At 40.2% G+C, this 18,943-nt stretch overlaps 1 protein-coding gene and 1 long non-coding RNA gene across 11 annotated transcripts in view; one reads left to right on the forward strand and one right to left on the reverse strand.

The window, feature by feature from the left end:
• Positions 1–18,943, forward strand: part of GRIA4 (glutamate ionotropic receptor AMPA type subunit 4) — a 387,246-nt gene that overhangs the window by 276,421 nt on the left and 91,882 nt on the right. For all 10 annotated transcript variants that reach the window (XM_059179531.1, XM_059179526.1, XM_059179517.1 and 7 more), the window contains exon 6: positions 13,105–13,158. In XM_059179531.1, the coding sequence (XP_059035514.1) occupies positions 13,105–13,158 (54 nt within the window). The remainder of the gene's footprint in view (positions 1–13,104; positions 13,159–18,943) is intronic.
• Positions 2,084–18,408, reverse strand: LOC131834945 (uncharacterized). Its single transcript, XR_009355041.1, has 5 exons — positions 18,028–18,408; positions 15,510–15,707; positions 9,258–11,645; positions 4,335–4,411; positions 2,084–3,869 (listed from the first exon to the last, which is right to left on the reverse strand). It is a non-coding gene; the product is annotated as an uncharacterized LOC131834945 (long non-coding RNA).

Below are 18,943 nucleotides of genomic sequence, written 5' to 3' on the forward strand. Positions count from 1 at the left end.
GTGCAGACGGATTTTTGGCAGCTTGCCAAATGTATGGCCTCAGATAATGTCTGTTTTTCTAGAATCTGCATTTATACATTTTCAGACATCTCTAACACAAATGACTACACTAAATCTAGAGTTCTGGCCACCTCCACTTCCAAAAACATCTCTGACTTTGAATAAAGCATTAAAAAGAGCCTGCCCCCATATGCCGTAAGCGGTTGAGTCATTATCTAGAAGGAAAGGAACATTCTATTTACTTTCTGATAACCATAGGGTCATTTTTTTTTTCCCCTCACACTAAGACCCCGCCCCCAAAAGAAAATCCTTAAAAACAAAAGTACAAGAGACAGAGGAGACAAAAAGAAGCACAGAGACAAGGAAAGCTAGCTTTGGTCATAGGAATAGCCCTACAGAAAGGGCCTCATCGCAGGGGAAAATGGCTCTGATTATTTGAATGGTGTCTGGAAGAATGAAGCCGCAGGCGCTACAGCAGCAGCGGAGACAGGACGGTCCGCACTTAATTTCTGATGCCCCCATTCAACACCTGTGTGCCGGATATCATTCCAGGCACAAGGGCGCTGTGCGAAGATGAGCAGAGCTGGCTGGCCCTGCACTGGGCGCGCATACACCCAAGTTGGGAGCTCAGAAGCGTGAGTGCGGAGTGGCCGGCCACGCAGTTCTTGATGGCTTTGGAATCAGAAACATTACAGCAGGTGTCAGGAACTCAGGGAATGTGGTGACTCAGTATAATCCAGGCAGGCCTCACAGGGAAAACAGACACTTACGTTGAAAACGCATTGCATTTTCCCGGGAACAGTGTGGAGGGGTAAGGGTAGTCCAGACAGAAACAACCTCAAAGGCAAAGAGTTCTGGAAAAGCCCAGAAGGAGGACACTCCTTCCATGTGATAAAATTGGCTGGGGGGAAAGGCAGAAATGGGAGCTGAGCAATAATAAAAAATAATGCTGTAAAGACTCGAGGTAGCCAGCATATGGATTCCTCCTGTTGTGTTTAGCTACCTGTCTTTGTTGTGGAACTCTTATCTCCCTCAGAGCAGGGTCTGTACTTAGAGTTACAGTATATCCCCAGTGATATGAAAGGGTATCAAAAATAATTGTTGAATAAATGAAAGTCAATCTCAATGAGCTTCATTTGAAGACACTGGCAGGTGGGATCTCATTTCTGTGTTTCAAGGACGAACAGTCAGAAGCCCTTTAAGGTTCTGGAAGTTAAGCCCTCCATTCCCTGAGAAGCTTTCTTGTCCAGAAGACCTCCCCCGCCAACAATGGTGGGAAATCAGGGTTTTCTGGTGTTTGTTGTATTGGCTGAAAAAGCATGAAAGTTTCATTTCCATATATTAATGTAACAATGAGTGAGATGCAGTGGGAACAAACCAGGCACTCAAAGAAATTACTACAGCAGAGAAATCGTATCAGCAATTTCCCGCACAGGGGCACTTGGCAAAGCTTGCTGAAATGCCTCCTTATAAAGCTTGCTTTGTCATCTTGAGCTCTGCTCAGTCAGGAGCTGCTACGAAGTAAGGGGAAACTTAAAAGACAGGAGGTTATGTTTAAAACCAGGAAGGTTTACTTCTTTGATCTTACTTTTTAGCTGAACTGATTTGAATGCACAAATCCCATCACAATGCACTGGGTTTGTTGTTTTCATAGAAAACAGAAACATCTTTACAGATCTCAGTCAGACTAGTGCAAATGGAATTTGGTGGGAGTTAGAAAGTCAATCTCTAATTGACTGACTCTTAGCAACAGTAACCATGGTTGCAGGAATTCCTCATTTTCTTAAAAGTTTAAAAAAATTAAAAAAGGAAAAAGTAAAGAAAGCAAAGGATGTAAGATTTTTGAAGAGCAAGGAAAATATGGTTGTGAGAATACTAGTACTTTTTTCTTGGAAGAATTGTGAATTCTAGGCATTGATTGTGTTCAACTCAATTTGTTCTGGTTGATGCTCCAAGAATACTGCTTAGAATAATTTCCATTATTGCTGTTGACATAAACATTCAAAAACTCAGGTGTTTTTTTTTTAAAAGGACAATCTGCTTGACAATTTTAGAGAAATAAGTTAGTTTTTCTAGCCTTAAATAGAAAGCAGCTGCATAGACTTACCTACCGTAGTTTAGAGAAAGGCAAGTAATACCTCTTATTAAGGAGAAAATAGAGAATAACTTCATAATTTATTTCATCTACTCTTTAAATATTTAAAAGGCAGTGAGATTAACAAAAAGGAAGCAACACAGCCAGCAATACCTTTGAGGGCACTCTTCTGAGTCTTGTAAACATAAATACAACCACGCTTTATAAACTCTGGAGTATTTAGAGTCAACAGTTCAGTGGTAGAGTGCCTTCCCTGCTAATGAATGAAGGGATACATCTTCTTCTTTTTTTTTTTTTTTAAGATTTTTTATTTATTTATTTGACAGAGAGAGATTACAAGTAGGCAGAGAGGCAGGCAGAGAGAGAGGAGGAAGCAGGCTCCCTGCCGAGCAGAGAGCCCGATGCGGGACTCGATCCCAGGACCCTGAGATCACGACCTGAGCCAAAGGCAGCGGCTTAACCCACTGAGCCACCCAGGCGCCCCAGGGATACATCTTCTTAATCAGTGTGCTGGTTAGAAAGGTAATAACACAAATCCATACTGAACCCTCCCCATGATTGTACACAACTTCCCCAGTGATCATCTAGATTTTCTCTGAACTCCTATACAACTAGTGCCAAGATTAAGATGAGATTATGGAAGGAAATTTAAATGGTGTACTTTTTACCAAAAAAAAGAAAAGAAAAAAAGAGGGAGAATAAGTTCCACATGATCACTGGTAAATGGAAGAAAGATCAAGATTGTACATAGTGAGTTTTTCTTTTGTTTGTTTGTTTTCCCCCCTAGAGTCACATGTATACCCCATGATTCTTATGTTCTTCCAAGTCCAGGTTTATGCTGTCTCTGTACTTACCCTATGTATTTTCCTTTACAACCTCAAAATCTATACTGGAAAAATACGTTTTGAATTTTGTTCTTTTAGTTAATTGTGTGGCTGTTTTGGCTGATTGTTATCATAATGTAAATTTGAAGGTCAAATGTTTTAATATACTATAATGACATAATAGTATAAATATCTTGCCAGTAACACAAAGAAACTCATCTTCTTGTGTCTGCCCACCCCACCCTATCATTTTCCTTTCTTATGCATGTACATAGCATTCACCCATTTGCTCATTTATTCAGTACCTACCAATTCCCGAGCACTGTGTATAAAGTTTAATCAATTGTTGTCCATCCCTTGAAGGAATTTCAGATGTAAAGGAAAAGAGAGGAACACAAGCAAATAATGTAGCACCATGCAGACAGGTGTAATAAAGCACATTGCTGAAAGATGAGTCAGAATTCCCCAGGAAGAAACGCCGGGACCGGGCATTCAGGGCAGATGGCAGTGGGAGAGCAGAGCCCTGGGTTGGAGCCACATGTTTGGGGAAAGCAAATGCATATGTTTGGAACATTAGCTACAGGGGAAATGAAAAGATGCTCAGGGCAAATTGAAGACAGATTACAGAGGGCCCCATGGGGTCTCCTCAGTAGTTTTATATTCCTCATTAACATTTTGATGCCTTTGGGTAGTTTTAGACATGATCTGATCAATTCATATTTTAAGAACAATAATTCTTGTGACATCTTAGAGAATAGGCTGAAAGGGGGACAGATTACTGACTAGTAGTGTGCCAAGTGAGCAGTGGTTCTTAGTTTTCATTTTTTGTGTCTCATGTATACCAGTATTTCATTTCATTTATTTGAAATCTGCATAACAGATATTTATTGAAGGCTTATCAAAGGCCAGGCAGTCTCCAAGATCCCTGAAGTCCCTGCTCCATGGAGCCCCTATTTTAATGAGGGAGACACAAAATAAACAAGTAAATACATAATGCCAAATAGGGATCATGAGAGATTCTTAAAGGTGTTTATTAATACCTACTTCGCCAAGCATCACGATAGGCACTTAATTTAGAGATTCATAGTCCCTATTACTTTTGTTACTATTTTGAGAAGTTTAACTGACCTAAGGTTAAAAAAAAAGAGAGAGGGGGAAATCTCCTTTGGTGAATTTAGTGGTGTTATTAGTTATGGATAACAGTCTTTGTAGGACTAAAATACCTGCACAGTGAGCTTGCTAGGCATATACAACATGCCAGCACCAAGTAGGAGAATCTCCTTTTTTAGGAACATGCATATTATCCCTGCTTTGTTTCTTTTCATAACCTTTCATTTGCTTGTTTTTTTTTTTCAAGTAATTTCTTAGTTAGTCGATTGAAAAAAGATAAAAAATTGACACAGAAAAGATTTTACTTGTGTATGAAGATAGGGGCTCTGCTTTGTCCTCACTCTGAATCCACTTCATAGGAACATGGTCCTGTAGCACTGAGCTGTTGGAAATAAAATAAAACAAAACAAGTGAGCTTAATGGCCAAGAAAACATTCTCCTGAAATAAAAGTAAGGAGAGTGACTCTGGGGTCTTCTGTCTTCTATATTTAATCACAATTTTATCTGTTGAGTAGAACTCACGACCAAAAAGTTACTAGCTGACGTTATTAAATAGCAAGGTGCTGCCACAATTATTATGGACAGAACATACCTTCAGTATGCCTCAAAAAAATGGTTGTGAAAGTTAAGGAAAGTAGTGAGTACAGAGTAAAGCTATAGGAAAGATGTCCTTAAACAACCTTTTAAAACTGTTCTCTAGAGTGGCATGCTCTATTTGGCTCCTGGGATTTCTGTGTGCATTAGCATATTAAAGTCTAAAAATTCCTATAGCAAAGCAACCTCAAACCTTATTTAACCTGGTGTTCCCTGTAAGAGTGTCTATAGAATCTCTCTCTCTCGGGCGCCTGGGTGGCTCAGTGGGTTGGGCCGCTGCCTTCGGCTCAGGTCATGATCTCAGAGTTCTGGGATCGAGTCCCGCATCGGGCTCTCTGCTCAGCAGAGAGCCTGCTTCCCTCTCTCTCTCTCTCTGGCTGCCTCTCCATCTACTTGTGATTTCTCTCTGTTAAATTAATAAATAAAATCTTTAAAAAAAAAAAAAAAAAAAAGAATCTCTCTCTCTCTATTTCTCTCTCTCTCTCTCTCTCTCTGCAGTCACTTCTTTGCATTTTATTTGCCTAGAAAATACGGGAAAAGAAAATGATTCCAAGAAAATAAAGGAAGTTTTGAATTAAGAAAAATGAGGGAGGAGGAAATGCTCTGATGGTAATATTTCAAATAAATATGATAAGAAAAATAAATATAAAACCAAGGGGATAGTGGTAGGAACATGTTAACAGGAGCCCCCAGAAAGTGTTTCATACAGTTCCCTACACTACAAGATTCTCCGGTTGGATAGATCTTAGAGGTCATCCATCCCATAAACAACGCCTTCACAGGGTGCTTCTGCAAGCCATGTTCAAACATAGTTGACATATAATTCAGACACCCCCTCATAATTATCTGTCCCTTGGAAACGTGTGGCAATACATGACCTTTGAAGATAACTTCTATTCCCATCACCACCAACCCCACCAGGCCCTCAAGTTTTCTTTGTAACCCATGAATAGATGTTTATCCATTGATGACCTGTCCAATTAGGGACATGAAATATTCTGAATAATAGAAAGTTAACCACTTACAGTATTCCTGTTCTCAAAAAGAACACCATAGAGTGTACTTAAAACTGTACTGTACATGGGTGAACATTTAATTGGTCATTTTGAGCTTGTCCTGTGAGTAGAATTATCTATTGGATTGAGTTGGATTTACAGTAAAGGTAGGCTTTATACCTCAACTGTCATTTTAGATACACATCTGGTAAAGTACAAACTATACAAAACTAAATCCAAGCTATTTAAGTTTTCCTGCTAATTGGCTTTCTTGTGGATATATAAGGAACTTGCACACCTAAACTTGGATATGTTAAATTTTACCTGCTCGTTCTCCATCTGCGTGGCCGTGTCCCAGTCTGCTGCAGAATGGGACTGGGGAAACCTTGCATATATGATGTTATTCAAATAAGCAATATGTTCAAACAGGAGATTAGTTGAAGAAAAGGAACTTTACTTCATTATGAAAAAGCTGGTTTTTCTCATCAACACATTTGGCATTCATGAACTAGTATGATAAAGTCACTGTCATAAATATCTGTTATTCATTTTCTGCTTATGAAAAATGTATAAAAATTGGCCAAAATCAAACCATTTTTCTGATTGCTATGGCATAGGGAAGGCAACAGTGTATAATTAAAACATATATATATATATATATATATATATATATATATATATATTACAGTCAGAACATCTGGGCTGGAGTCCCAGCTTTATTACTTAATGACTCTACCTATTTAATGTGTTTGTTTATGAAAAAGCAAAGGATTACCCCCTCCAACTATATCTCATTAGAATTATCTTTTATATTGCTTCTTAGAAAATATCTCTTTAGTTAAAGAAAAGCAGGGCGCTCAATGGTTCTTTCAAGCTATTATGTGCATTTCACATTCATAATTACAAATTCCATCGAACCTCTGTGCCTCTTTGCAAATATTTTCAATCACTAAATTAAAATGCTATTAAATCAGAATGGATCTTTGCTAAGAGATGGTCATCATTAGCATGATGAGAATCATATTATTCAAGCTCTGTGGATGTAGAATTCTGGAACCACCGTAATAGGCAGAGAGAGAAGGATATGCTCCTCCACTGTGCTTTTCTGTAGCTGCTGGCAGTTACCATGATGAGATGAGTCCCAAGCAAGAAATAAATACCTGCATTTCAGCACTTAGTTTTCAGTCATTGTTTTACAACCGCATTCAAATCACCTCACTTACAGGGCCTTCCGTGTAGATAGGTATATACAAAGTGATCTGCCATCTTTGTTCTGAAGGGATGAAATTGAAGGTGCTTTGCGGTTGTTGTTGTTGTTGTTGTTTTTAACATTTGGAATATAGTCCAAGAAAGAGACCGGTACTAAGAATGGTTGTTCTTAAGATATATAAAGACAGTATGAAAGGGAAGATCATATGGTGGGAATAAAAAGAAGGTATTAAATAAAGATACCGATTCATTCCTATTTCCCTATATAAGAGGTTTAACCTTTCCCACCAAATTTAAATATCCAAATAAAAGCATGGTGTTTTATGCAACTTGAGTCTTTGACTGTAGACAGTGGTTAGGGACTCAGAATATGATGTATGTGTGTTGCATTATAGGCATGAAAAGCTTGGCACAGTTAGCCAACAAAAGTGTTTTGTACCCTTATTAATTTTCCTGCCACATTCTTCCTTTCTTTTTTTATTTGTAGACTGTCTTAGTTTGGTTTCTGCAGAAGCAGACCTCAAGACAAAGATTTATGTGTAATCAATCAGTCAGTTTGGGAGGTAAAGAACACACTAGAAGGGCAGTGGAGAAATTCAGTCAATTAAAGGTGCATTTATCCCGAAAATTACCACATGGGTAACGGAGGCTTAATCTCATTTGAAATTAATGTAAATTACTGGAAGATTATTGTAAATGTCATTTGAAATTAGTGTAAATAGAACACACATGTCACAATCCTCTCTCTGGCAAGGGCATTGGAATATTTGTGCACCGGCTCCTGTCAATCACTGTGGGAGGAAGGCACCCCACTCCCTGGCACTTCCTACCTGGCCTCCTGCTCCTCTCCACCATGAGCAAATTGGGCTCTGGGACCAGAGCAGACCCTAAAGTCACAGAACTCCAGGTGCCAGGCATTACAGCAGCATGTGCTGAACCGGTCAGAGAAGAGCCTTAGTGGGTGGCCAGTAGTGTCTCTGACAGTCGCTGGTGGTGCAGACAAAGGACTTGATGGCTGAGAAGGCCTCTATCCCTTCTACTTCTAGTACATATTCTAGTACATCTTCTACTGGAATTCAGCAGTCCCGTTGGGCACTTCCACGGAGAGATCACACCACTGTTTCGAGAGGCAGCCATCCTTTCATGGGCAATGCTTTTCTACTCCCTTTACCCTAAAAATGAGTTTGTCCTAATTAGAAAGTTTTATAATTTCTACCATCTCCAAGTGTATGTGTGTGCGGACCCTCTATCAGTTAAAACATCTGATGAGCACTGTCCTTCCATCTTCTCCCTGAATCTCTTCCCATACCAAGTAGCCTCATTCCTTTACTTCTGGGGTTCTTTATTTTCCTCTCTCTGTGAATCACACCCCCAGAAGGAAAAGTCCTGCTGTTTTCTTAGGAGGCTGTAATTCAGCAGTCCATTTGCAAAAGCCCTTTGCCTTATATTTTTCTTTTGGTAAAACTGAGGTAAACAAACTCAACAAACTAAAGAAGCTAAAGCTTGAGTTTTTATCTATAATAAAATATTTTGAAGCATCCTGAAAAATCAACATTCGAGGGACATCTGGGGGTTGGGATTTCTGTAGATACAAAGGACTGGGGAGAGTGACAGAACATCTCCAGCATTTACTGGGCTTTGTGTCCGCAACACCACCAAATGCTGGCCTGCTGTGCTCCTGTCCCAGAATTCTCTGGAATGTGGTAACAGGCAGGAGAGGAATTTCCAGCTGACTTATAAATTCAAAGTAAAAGGAAAACCAAAATCATTCATATTTGGGTGTGCTGTTGCAGGCCTCTAGCTTGAGGACAGTACAATGTCATGATCATGGTTTCATAATAGTAGTTCAAGGTAATACACAGCCGCCCTCCTCTGGGAAGACCCCCAGATGCTTTATAAACCATCGGTATGTAAAGGATTCGCATAAAATTGGATTGTGGGTTAAAGGCCGAACTCTCATCATTTACAAGCCTCAAAATGATCTTAATATACTGTGTTTGTGGCATTTATATGCTAACTTCTGTATTCATCCACTCAATCAATATTTAACATCTGTTCTGTCTTTCAAATTACCTTGTTCTCCCAGCTGAATGATACCACTTCTTAAAATCCATGGCATTCCCTTTGCTTTACTCTGCATTTGCTTTACTCTGTGTGAGGCTTATCGCCTTAAGAGATTAATTAAACACCCTTAGAGCAGCAGCACCAGCTTACTTCTGTCTATAAGCCTTCAATCTGCTTACCCTAAATTTATACATAAGACACATTTATTCAACTCAGTTTATTTAAAGGTGAGGCCAAGGTGGGAAAGTCTCTTGGATTCATTCTTCCTTAATTTTAATAGAAGAGTAAAGATTTAGAAGTCACAGTCATAGAGATTAGGCTGTAATTTGTTAACAAAACAGTGCGGTGGCTGCATCTGGCATTTACCTTATTAGTGCACCGAGGCCTGATTTTAGAATTGAATCATTTGACCAACACCATAGATATTTCTAAGCAACTGTTGTTTCCTAAAAAACAAACAAGAAAAAAATAATCAAAGGAATCAATTTCTTAAACGTTTTATTCTTGGAAAAATGGGCTCCTTGGAAAGTATATGATCTGTGGAACTTGCATATCCTTCCTAATCCGTTCTTTAGAACTCTGAATGGACACTTAATCATCATTCTTTGTTCATTTGCATCCTCTGGGTTTTTTTTTTTAAGATGAAAAGAATAGAGATGCAGAGTCTCTACTCGAACACTTTTCTGTCTTATAAAAGGACATAATTAATTATTGCAACCAAGGCCTCAACGTAGGCATGTTTCCCCCTTAACAACTGACCCAAACCCACTTGTACATCACTGTGGGAGGGCTGCTGGGGTGGGGGGCATCCATTTCCTGGCACTTCTGACCTGGCCTCCTGCCCCTCCCCACCATGAGCGAAGTGGGCTTTGGGGACCAGAGGAGACCCTAAGGTCATGGGACTCTGGGCTGACCGTTACAGCTGCATGTGCTGAACCGATCAAAGAAAGGCCTTGGGGGCAGCCAGCCCTGTCTCTGACAGTCAGGGGTGCTGCAGACATACCCACGCTGTCAGGTATCCTTGTATCTTTCACCTCACTGTTTACTTTCCCTCTTTATAAAGAATAACATCAGAAATACAGAGACACAAGGTTTTGCCTGCTTCCAAAGTCAAGTCACTCAGATTTGTTGTTTTTGAGTTTCTTGTTTGGTTGGGTTGTTTGTTTGTTTGGGGTGGGGTTGTTTTCTGTTTTGTTTTTGTTTTTACACATGAGACAGTCTGCACTTGGGTTGAGATGATGATGGCCGAGTCAAACCATACCGTGACACTGTTTCACACAACCATAAAAAAGTAAATAAATTATTTAGCTTAACCAAACAGCACTTTGGGTGCAGGACACTTTCCTATAGAGTATTGGAGTATCCACTGTATTTTTGTTGATGTTGTTCACAAGAAACTTCCATCTCGTGTTATATGCTTGGCAGAGGGCCCAAGACCTGGCCTTAACCCCTGGCCCGCCGTGGTCAGAAGCTGTGAGGGCCTCACAGCAGTTTCTGCAGCACCTTTGTTTTTCCCGAGCAAGGATCTTGCTCGGAAAAACGATGTTCTTCTCTCTGGCCTCCCCAGCCAGGTGACTAAATCGTCTGCTCACTGCTCCCCGAGGCCCCCGGTGCCCATCATGCCAGTGCACACCAAGCTCAGCAAGGCCTTTCTGCCAGGACTTTTGTCACTTTCACTTGTTTTGTAAGTCTTGAAAACTTCTTACATAAGGTTGAACTTATAGGCAGTCAAGAACGGATGGTTGTTTCCTTGTAGAGGCACCGAGGGCAGAATTTCTACTGGCCCCACATCTTTTTAACATTTACAAGAGTTAGCTCTTCACAGTGTTTTTAGAAGAAGGGAGAGGGGATGGAGTGCAGCCATGGAGAAATCACACACTGAGAGCCTTGAGAGAGAAGAGGCGGGCTGAGTGTGGGGGCTTGGGGAGAGTGAGGAGGCTGACCCCTCACACTGGAGAAGGTTGCAGTGAAAGCTCGAGAGAAAAACAATGAACTGTTGGAGGGCGGCAGTCCCTGCTGAGGTTCCATAGAGTGAGTCCTGAGTACCAGCCATCAAGTGTTCCTTAATAATTATCTTTTGCACAAGCTCCACCTCAGATTCCCAGAGAATTCCAGGGCTCTGCCCTCCTCAGCCTGGTCTAAATCAATCAGGTTTGGGTTACCCGGTATGATGACTAGTTACACAGTTTCTTTCCTGGACTTTCTTTGCAATCCCATCTACACATGGCTTGTCCTCATCTGTATGGTGAGACTGTCGAGGGCTGTTCAGTTTTAGATTAACTGTGGACTGGATGAATCAGGCAAGAGGAAAAAGCTGGAGACACGCTGTGTAAAACATTGCACATGCAAAGGAAAGCTTCCTGGAGAATAAAGAACATTTCAGGAGCCAAGAAGGACTCTGGGAGGGACTGTGCCCATATAAGCTGCCAGATTGGACAGCCTGACCCGGGGGCTAATGGTCACCCGAGAACAGGAACTTCGGGTGCAGCCAAGGCAGTAAGTTCAACCTCAGATCCGATCGAAAGCCACACTCTTGAAGGGTGTGACACTGCAGTCATGAAGGGGACTAGAAAACCACCTGCTACCTGGACGTGGAGTCAGCTGGGTGTGTTCTGCCGGGGCCGGGCTCTGTGTGGCGGGGCAAATACATCCGATGGGAAGTGGTCATCACAACCTTCTGTAGGCAGATTGTTAATTGAATTTAATTTGTACCACACTGTGAGGTGGGAATCAGTGACAGCAACATTGCAGTACCTGTTAGAGGCAAACACAGATACCTTTGAAGGGATGTTTTCAGGGATGTGGGTGGAGAATTTCCCAGAATTGAAGAAATCTTCATACTCAGGAAACACAACAAATCCCAAACAATATAAAAAATACTAAGGTAAAAATCCAAACTCCATTGTAGTGAAACCGCAGAGCCATCCGGATAAGGGAAGGTCTTAGCTATGACCAGAAAGCAATGATGAGATGAGCAGACACTCATTTCACCAGGGGCCTTGTGTGCAAAGCTCTGGTTTGGAGCACATTTTGCATTTTCTGGATTTTAAAAGGGTTTTCCTTTATTTTATACGGAAGTCACCTATTTACAAAGAATTATTTTTAGAGGATATTAAAATGCTGAAAACAATTTAATTTTTTTCTTTGGTGATTGAAGTATACAAAACTCATACATCATGTTGTCCCCTTTGAGGAACCAATGAAGTTACCACACTGCTCACCGGTATCTGTCATTAGATTTTCTCTCATTGAAGAAATTGTCAATTTTATAGAAAATAAGAGTTTTAACTTCTGATGCAATTTTATTTCTGTGATAGAAATTTCTGAATTTCTAATTCCTGAAACATTCCTAGAAACATTCTTAGAAAAAAATTAATGAATCGGGGCACCTGGGTGGCTCAGTGGGTTAAAGCCTCTGCCTTCAGCTCAGGTCATGATCCCAGAGTCCTGGGATCGAGCCCCGCATAGGGCTCTCTGCTCAGCAGGGAGCCTGCTTCCCCCCTCTCTCTGCCTGCCTTTCTGCCTACTTGTGATCTCTGTGTGTCAAATAAATAAATAAAATCTTTTTAAAAAATTAATGAATCTAACAGAGAAAGTCTCTTGATGATGTTTTGTCTTTATTCTTTTGATTATAATAAAATACTGCTCTATTCATAGGCAGGTGGGAATTAACTAAGCACTCTAGTTTCAGAAGCATCTAAACACGGGTACTTTGCCTTACAGAAACCTTGCTTGCTGCTCAGGACAAAAGTCCAATCTACTCATAGAAAATCATTCTTAACAGTGGAAGACACTTAACAGTGTATCATACATTTCTATAAATTACCAACAAATTAAGGATGTCTATCTTCTTTGGACCAAAATAATTTTAAGTTTCTTACGTTAGTGTTTGTTCTTTTTTAGAATATATATATGAACTATCAGTTTGTTTCATAACCATCTTCTCCTCTTTGAGGGAATTACAGTGTAATTTTTTGAACAAGGTTTATTGATTGAAGGATCATTTATACAGCATGATTGAAATTAGAATTTTTTTTTACTTTAATCACTTAATTTTTGGCTTAGGAATTTCTTCTAATTACAAGGAAGAGTGTAACATTTTTTTCATCATGTTTCCACATGGAATTAGGCTAAAGTAGCTAAGATTCTATTTTTTAATGTATTCTTCAGTAAAGTTAAATTGGTTTTCTCTTGTTTCCTTCCATTTTCACAGATTGTGAGCGTTGGGAAGCATGTAAAAGGCTACCATTACATCATTGCAAACTTGGTAAGAGCTCTCTATTTTCTGTTATTCAGAAGAATTGCTCAAGCGTTCCAGATTATTTTAACTGTGCCTTAAAATAACATTTCAGTAAATGAATAAATCACAGTACTTACTAAGCTTTTTATAACCCCTAGGATAATGTACGATAATTTGGTACGGTGGTCATTGTATTTCTAATGTGCAATTCAGTGTATGTTGATGCGGACTCCCCTGACATCTGCCAAAGGGACCTTTAAAGTAACTATGACACTTGCTTTACTACGATACCACCTGGCAAATTAAACAATGGTCTTTCCTCTATAAATGATAAATGTATCACTGTATGGATCAAGATTGCCAATTCTTAGGATATCACAAAGATGATGGAACTGATGACCCATGTCCTCTGATTTTAAGAAAAGCAGGATTGAAATGGCTATTAAGGAAGTCTTTTGATTGCAAGTAATCCATATTTTTTAAATTATGTCAGCTTTTCATGTATATAGGTGGTTATTAAGCAAAATACATACATTAGTATAAAATCCTGAAAGACCTAAGACAACTCCTTCTGGATTTCTTGCCAAGGCTCACCAAGTTTTTCTTGTAAACTATGCGGTGTAGAGGGCACGTGAGCTATGCAGAACACTATTCTCCTTGCTTCATTAGAAGGCCATCAGCCCCAAGGGCTTGATCTCAGATGTGGTTTATTTTAGAGAAGTTAAGAATATTTTCTTCTCCTTTTTCTCTTTTCCTACCACATATTTCTTTGGTGAGGATCTTTTGCTTAAGACAGGAAAAGAGCCAAAAGCTGCAAAAAAGATTCAGATTTATCTATTCCCCTCCTATAGTGAGTGGGCCATCACCCTCTGAGACTGGAATTTTTAGTGGATGGATCACATTGTGGAATTGAGATACTAAAATTCAACGAAAGACTGTCAAATTCTAATAGTAAAAGATTACCATAAGTTACCATCAGTAACTTGTGCATACCTGTGTTATAATATATTGTGTTAATTATGCTTTCTCGACTTACTCATTTATCTCTAAATAACTGTGATTTCCAAAACCAGAATGAATTTTGTTTCATTGGGCCAATCAATAGCTTTTTCTTGGGAACTATTGCATAGGGTTCCTGAATAGGAAGTAAATCCATTATCAAAAGAAAGATTATGTTAATGTAGTTAATGTTGAAAGACTGAATGATTTCCTCCTAAGATCAGGAGCAGACAAGGATTCCCTTCATCCTTTATGTTGAACATTGTACTGAAGCTTCTAGCAAGAAAAAGAAATAAAAGGCATTCGGATTGAAAAAAAAGTATTTTGTGAATAGACAATACTAGAAAATCTAATAAAAATAAGGAATCTAATAAATAATTTTATTCTTAAGGAATCAAATTTTAAAAATCTAACAGGAGAACTAATAAGTAGATTTAGCAGGGTTTCAGGATCTAAGGTCAGTATAAAAAACTTTTGCATTTTTGTACACTAGTAGCTGACATTCTGAGAGTGAGGTTAAGAGAAAAATTCCATTTATAACTCCCAGTTACAGTCTACAATTAATGAGAAACTGCTACTTCAGTCTGGCAGGACCATTCAGTTGGAGGAACCTAGATGGTAAGATAGGAAATCCCCGAAATTCCCTCCTCCCCCAGATACACACACAGAGTAGTCCCTCTGAGAGAAATCGAGAAAGTAGTTCAGTGACTCGTACACATCAGGCAACTAAGAAAATAAACCACGTTGAAATGGGTAGGAAAGGCTTAAACACACTCCTTCCATAAAAACTATACCCAGCACAGTGCCATACCATCAAGAGGGCATCCCCAACTCCCAGCTTCTCCATGAGCAGCAGAGGATGTGGACCATACATTCAGCACCCTATCACTCAAAAGACAGACCCCCAAAACACCTACCTCTGAAAGCCGGTTGGTTATACACCCACAAGACCCACAAGACTACAGAAACCATTCTTAATGGGCTCACATTCACTGTTAACTATCCCCACAGGCCTTGTTAGCACAGAGAGAGCAGGCAAAAATGCCCATCTCTAGTCTTTCCCTGAAAGGAAATTGACTACCTACTTTCCAGTCTGCTGTGGAGAGTCCATATGCAAAAGCCTGGCTGAGTACATTAAGAAAATGGCTGTGATTCCCCGTGGAGCGCATGGTAGCTAGTGGGCATTTCTGTCACCTTCTCCCTCTGGCTCACTCCCACTGTAAAACCAGGTCATCAGCCCCTCTCTAGAAGAAGAGTGAACACATGCCTGATGCCCTACCCTTTACTGTTGCTGCTCAGGGTTGACTGCATCTGATTGCCAACGGAGCTTGCATTCACAAATCCCACAGGCCTGTAGCTAACAGTGAGGTGGTTCTTACCAGCAATGCGTGAGGGTGCTCACCCGGGTATCCGCCAGGGCTCCATGTGGAGGGAACTGGCAAGTCTTTCTCTGAAGCAGGTTTGACTATGTATTTCACAGACTGCTTCCTGAGAGTCAGTCTTACAGTCAGCCTGCATCTAGGTGCTGACTGTGATCCTTTGGGGACACTGTCAGGTCCCTCAACTACTAGGAACCACTAAAAAAAAAAAAGTCTGTTTGAGTAATCACATAGATTTAAAGGACAACCAACAGTTTAGCCTGTGCTGATTTGATGAGGCTCATCTTCTATACGACACCAGTGATCAAGACTGGCAGAGCTGTCTGTATTATCTACTGTGCAGAACCCACAGAGGGAATAAGAAAAATGAAAAAAAAAAAAAAAAAAGAGGAAATACATTACAAACAAAAGAACAAAATAAATCTCTAGAAACAAATCTTAATGAAGTGGAGATAAGTGATTTACACAATAGAGCTCAAAATAACAGTCATAAAGATGCTTGTCAAGGTCAGGAGAGCAAGGCATTATTAACAAAATAAGCATTTCAACAAAGAGGTAGTTTTTTTTTTTTTTTTTCTAACAGAAATCATGGAGCTGAAGAATATAACTAACTAACTACAAAATTCAGTAGAGGTGTTCAGCAGCAGACTAGAATAGGTGGAAAAAAAGATCAGCCAAATGAAGATAAGGCAGTGGAATCTATCCAATCAGAGAAGCAAAAAAGAAAAAAAAAAAAAGAAAGGGAAGATAGCTTTAAGGACTTAGAATACACCATCATGGACCAACGGACATATTATAGGGCTCCCAAAAAGAAGAAGAGATAGACAAAGGAGCAGAAAGCTTCTTCAAAGAAATAATGGCTAAAAAGTTCCCTAATCTGGGGAAAGTCATAAAAGTCCAATTCTAGGAAGACCAAAGAATACAGATAAGCTGCATCTCAGGAGATACACACCAAGACACATTGCAGTTAAGTTATTCACAAATTAAAAGACCAGGAGAGCATCTTAAAGCAGCAAGAGGAAAAAAACTTGTTATTTACAAGGGAACTAACGCAAGATCATCAGCAGAAGCTTTATAAGCAAGAGGGGAGTGGGATAATGTATTCAAAGTACTGATAGGAAAAAAAACAGCTAACCAAGAATACTCTACCTGGCAAAGTTTTCTTTGAGAACTGAAGGAGAACTAAAGAATTTTCCAGACAAGAAGAAACTAAAGAGTTGATCATGAGTGCTTTTACAAGAAGTGTTAATGTTTCAAGCTGAAATTAAAGGACATAAATTAGTAATATAAAAATAGATGAAAGTATAAAATCCACTGCTAACAGTTAAGTATATAGAAAAATTCAGAAAACTCCAATAGTGTCATAGTGGCACATAAATCACTTCTAATTCTAATATAAGGTTAAAAAACATAAATATTAGAAATAATTATAACTACAATAATTTCTTAATATATACACAATGTAAAAGATGTAAATTGTTGCCATCAAAAACAAAATGGGGAAGACATGTGTAGAATTAGGGAGCTTTTGAATGCATTCAGTTTAGTTGTTACCAACTTAAAATAGACTGTTGTGACTCTTAAGAAGTTTTATTAAAGCCTCATGATAACCACAAAGCAAAAACTTATAGAAGAAGAAAGGAATCAAAACCTACCACCTCAGAAAATCGAATCACAAAAGAAGAGAGCAAGAGAGAGAAAAAGGAGTAAAGGAACTACAAATCAGCTAGAAAACCATTCACAAAATGTCAGTAGTAAATCTCTTCCTACCAGGAGAGGAGGGGCAAGATGGTGGAGAAGTAGGAGACCCTGTTTAAACCGGTCCCCTAAAGTGAGCTAATCATCTACCAGAAGTCTCTGAACACCCATGAAATCAGCCTGAAATGGAGGATTATACACTTCTGGATCTCTACGGAGGCAGAAGACACTAGTGGAGATCTAAAGTGTACTGGGAGCAATTGGACTGATATCCAAGGATAAACAGAAGGGGGAGGGAGCCACCAGAAGCGACCCACTGCAGAGTAATACCCCCAGTACGAAAGTGCCCTGTGGTTGGGACCAGCGGTCAATTGGAGTCGGGTTAAAAGCACTAAAAAAGAGCGAAAGATCTTCGGGGACAGCTGGTGGAATCCGGTGGTCAGGGGCACAGGCCTAAGCCCACAGTCCCAGGATGGCCACTGCTGGCGACCACCCCTGCCAGAGAGAGAGCGGCAGAGCAAGTGTGCGGTGCAAGTGCGCGGCTTACACCATGGCTCGACTGGGCACATTCCCGCCCCACTCATGAGGGAGTCTGGTGATGGCGCCAGCCAGCGCTCCCAAGAACTTTTGCACACTGTGTGAACAGGGTCTGACCCACTCCCTACCAGGACCTGAGAAAACTCTGCGGTCGATAGCCATCCATCTCTAGGACTGGCCGAGTAACCATCCCACCGTGGCAACCTGAGGTCTGGACCCTGGACTATACAGTCCCAGCAAAGGCAGCCACCAGAAGCGGGCTCCCTGGACCAATATCACTCACCGTTTTAGTAGCAAAGACAAGCAGGTGCAGAGACAAGCAGGCGCTTCGGGCAACCCCAGGACAGTGGCTGGGGATGTGCTCTGCCTTTGGGAGTTTGTATGGCTCAGCGGAGTTGGCAGAGGGGGAGTCTGTGTGTTCTGGACCACCCAGAGGGGAGCAGACTGAGGCTTCTCTCAGGTGGAGGTCTGGGTGCAGTTTGCTTTTCACTGAACCTCCGAAAAGCTGCAGAAAGCCCCCAAAAGGAAAAAAACCTCAAGAGAACAAAAGCCTGAAAAACCAGTTTCCAGAGCCCAGCCCCTTGATCAAGGGCAGGAGGACTCAACCCAAGCAAGACTGACCGAAAAAACGAGGCAGGCCCCTCCCCTGAAAGCCAGCCAAAAGAATGAGAGGACAACCACCACAAGGTCCCCATAAAGCTGTAAATCTCCAATATCAGGGGAAAACAATATATTAAGCTCCTGGTGTTGCCCTAAAACCTGTATATTTCATAGATACAACTTTAATTTTTAATTTGTTTTCACTATTCTTGTTCGTTTTAATTTTTTTAACCTACTTACCATTACAAATAGAGGTTTAATACAACATATTCCATAATAACCTTTTAACTTGAACTTTTTGCATACATATACCTGTGTTTTTCTTTTTCTTTTCTTTTTTTTTTTTTTTTAATATACATATAGATACAAGCTTCAAGGTAATCCTCTTCCCCTAATCAGTACTACTCCTATATATAAAACGATTTTGATCTCCCTTTATCTCTGGAAAGTTGAGTCCTTTAATGAAGATAGCAAGATACACCCAGGAAGAACTGAAATAACCTTCCTCATTCCACATGGAACCTTCCACATGGAGGATTTATAACCATCTTCCCATCTTTGTCTTCTGTCAGTGTTTCTGTATATTTGTTTTTGTTCTG

The sequence above is a fragment of the Mustela lutreola genome, chromosome 1, assembly GCF_030435805.1.
Source record: "Mustela lutreola isolate mMusLut2 chromosome 1, mMusLut2.pri, whole genome shotgun sequence".
Lineage (NCBI taxonomy): Eukaryota > Metazoa > Chordata > Mammalia > Carnivora > Mustelidae > Mustela > Mustela lutreola.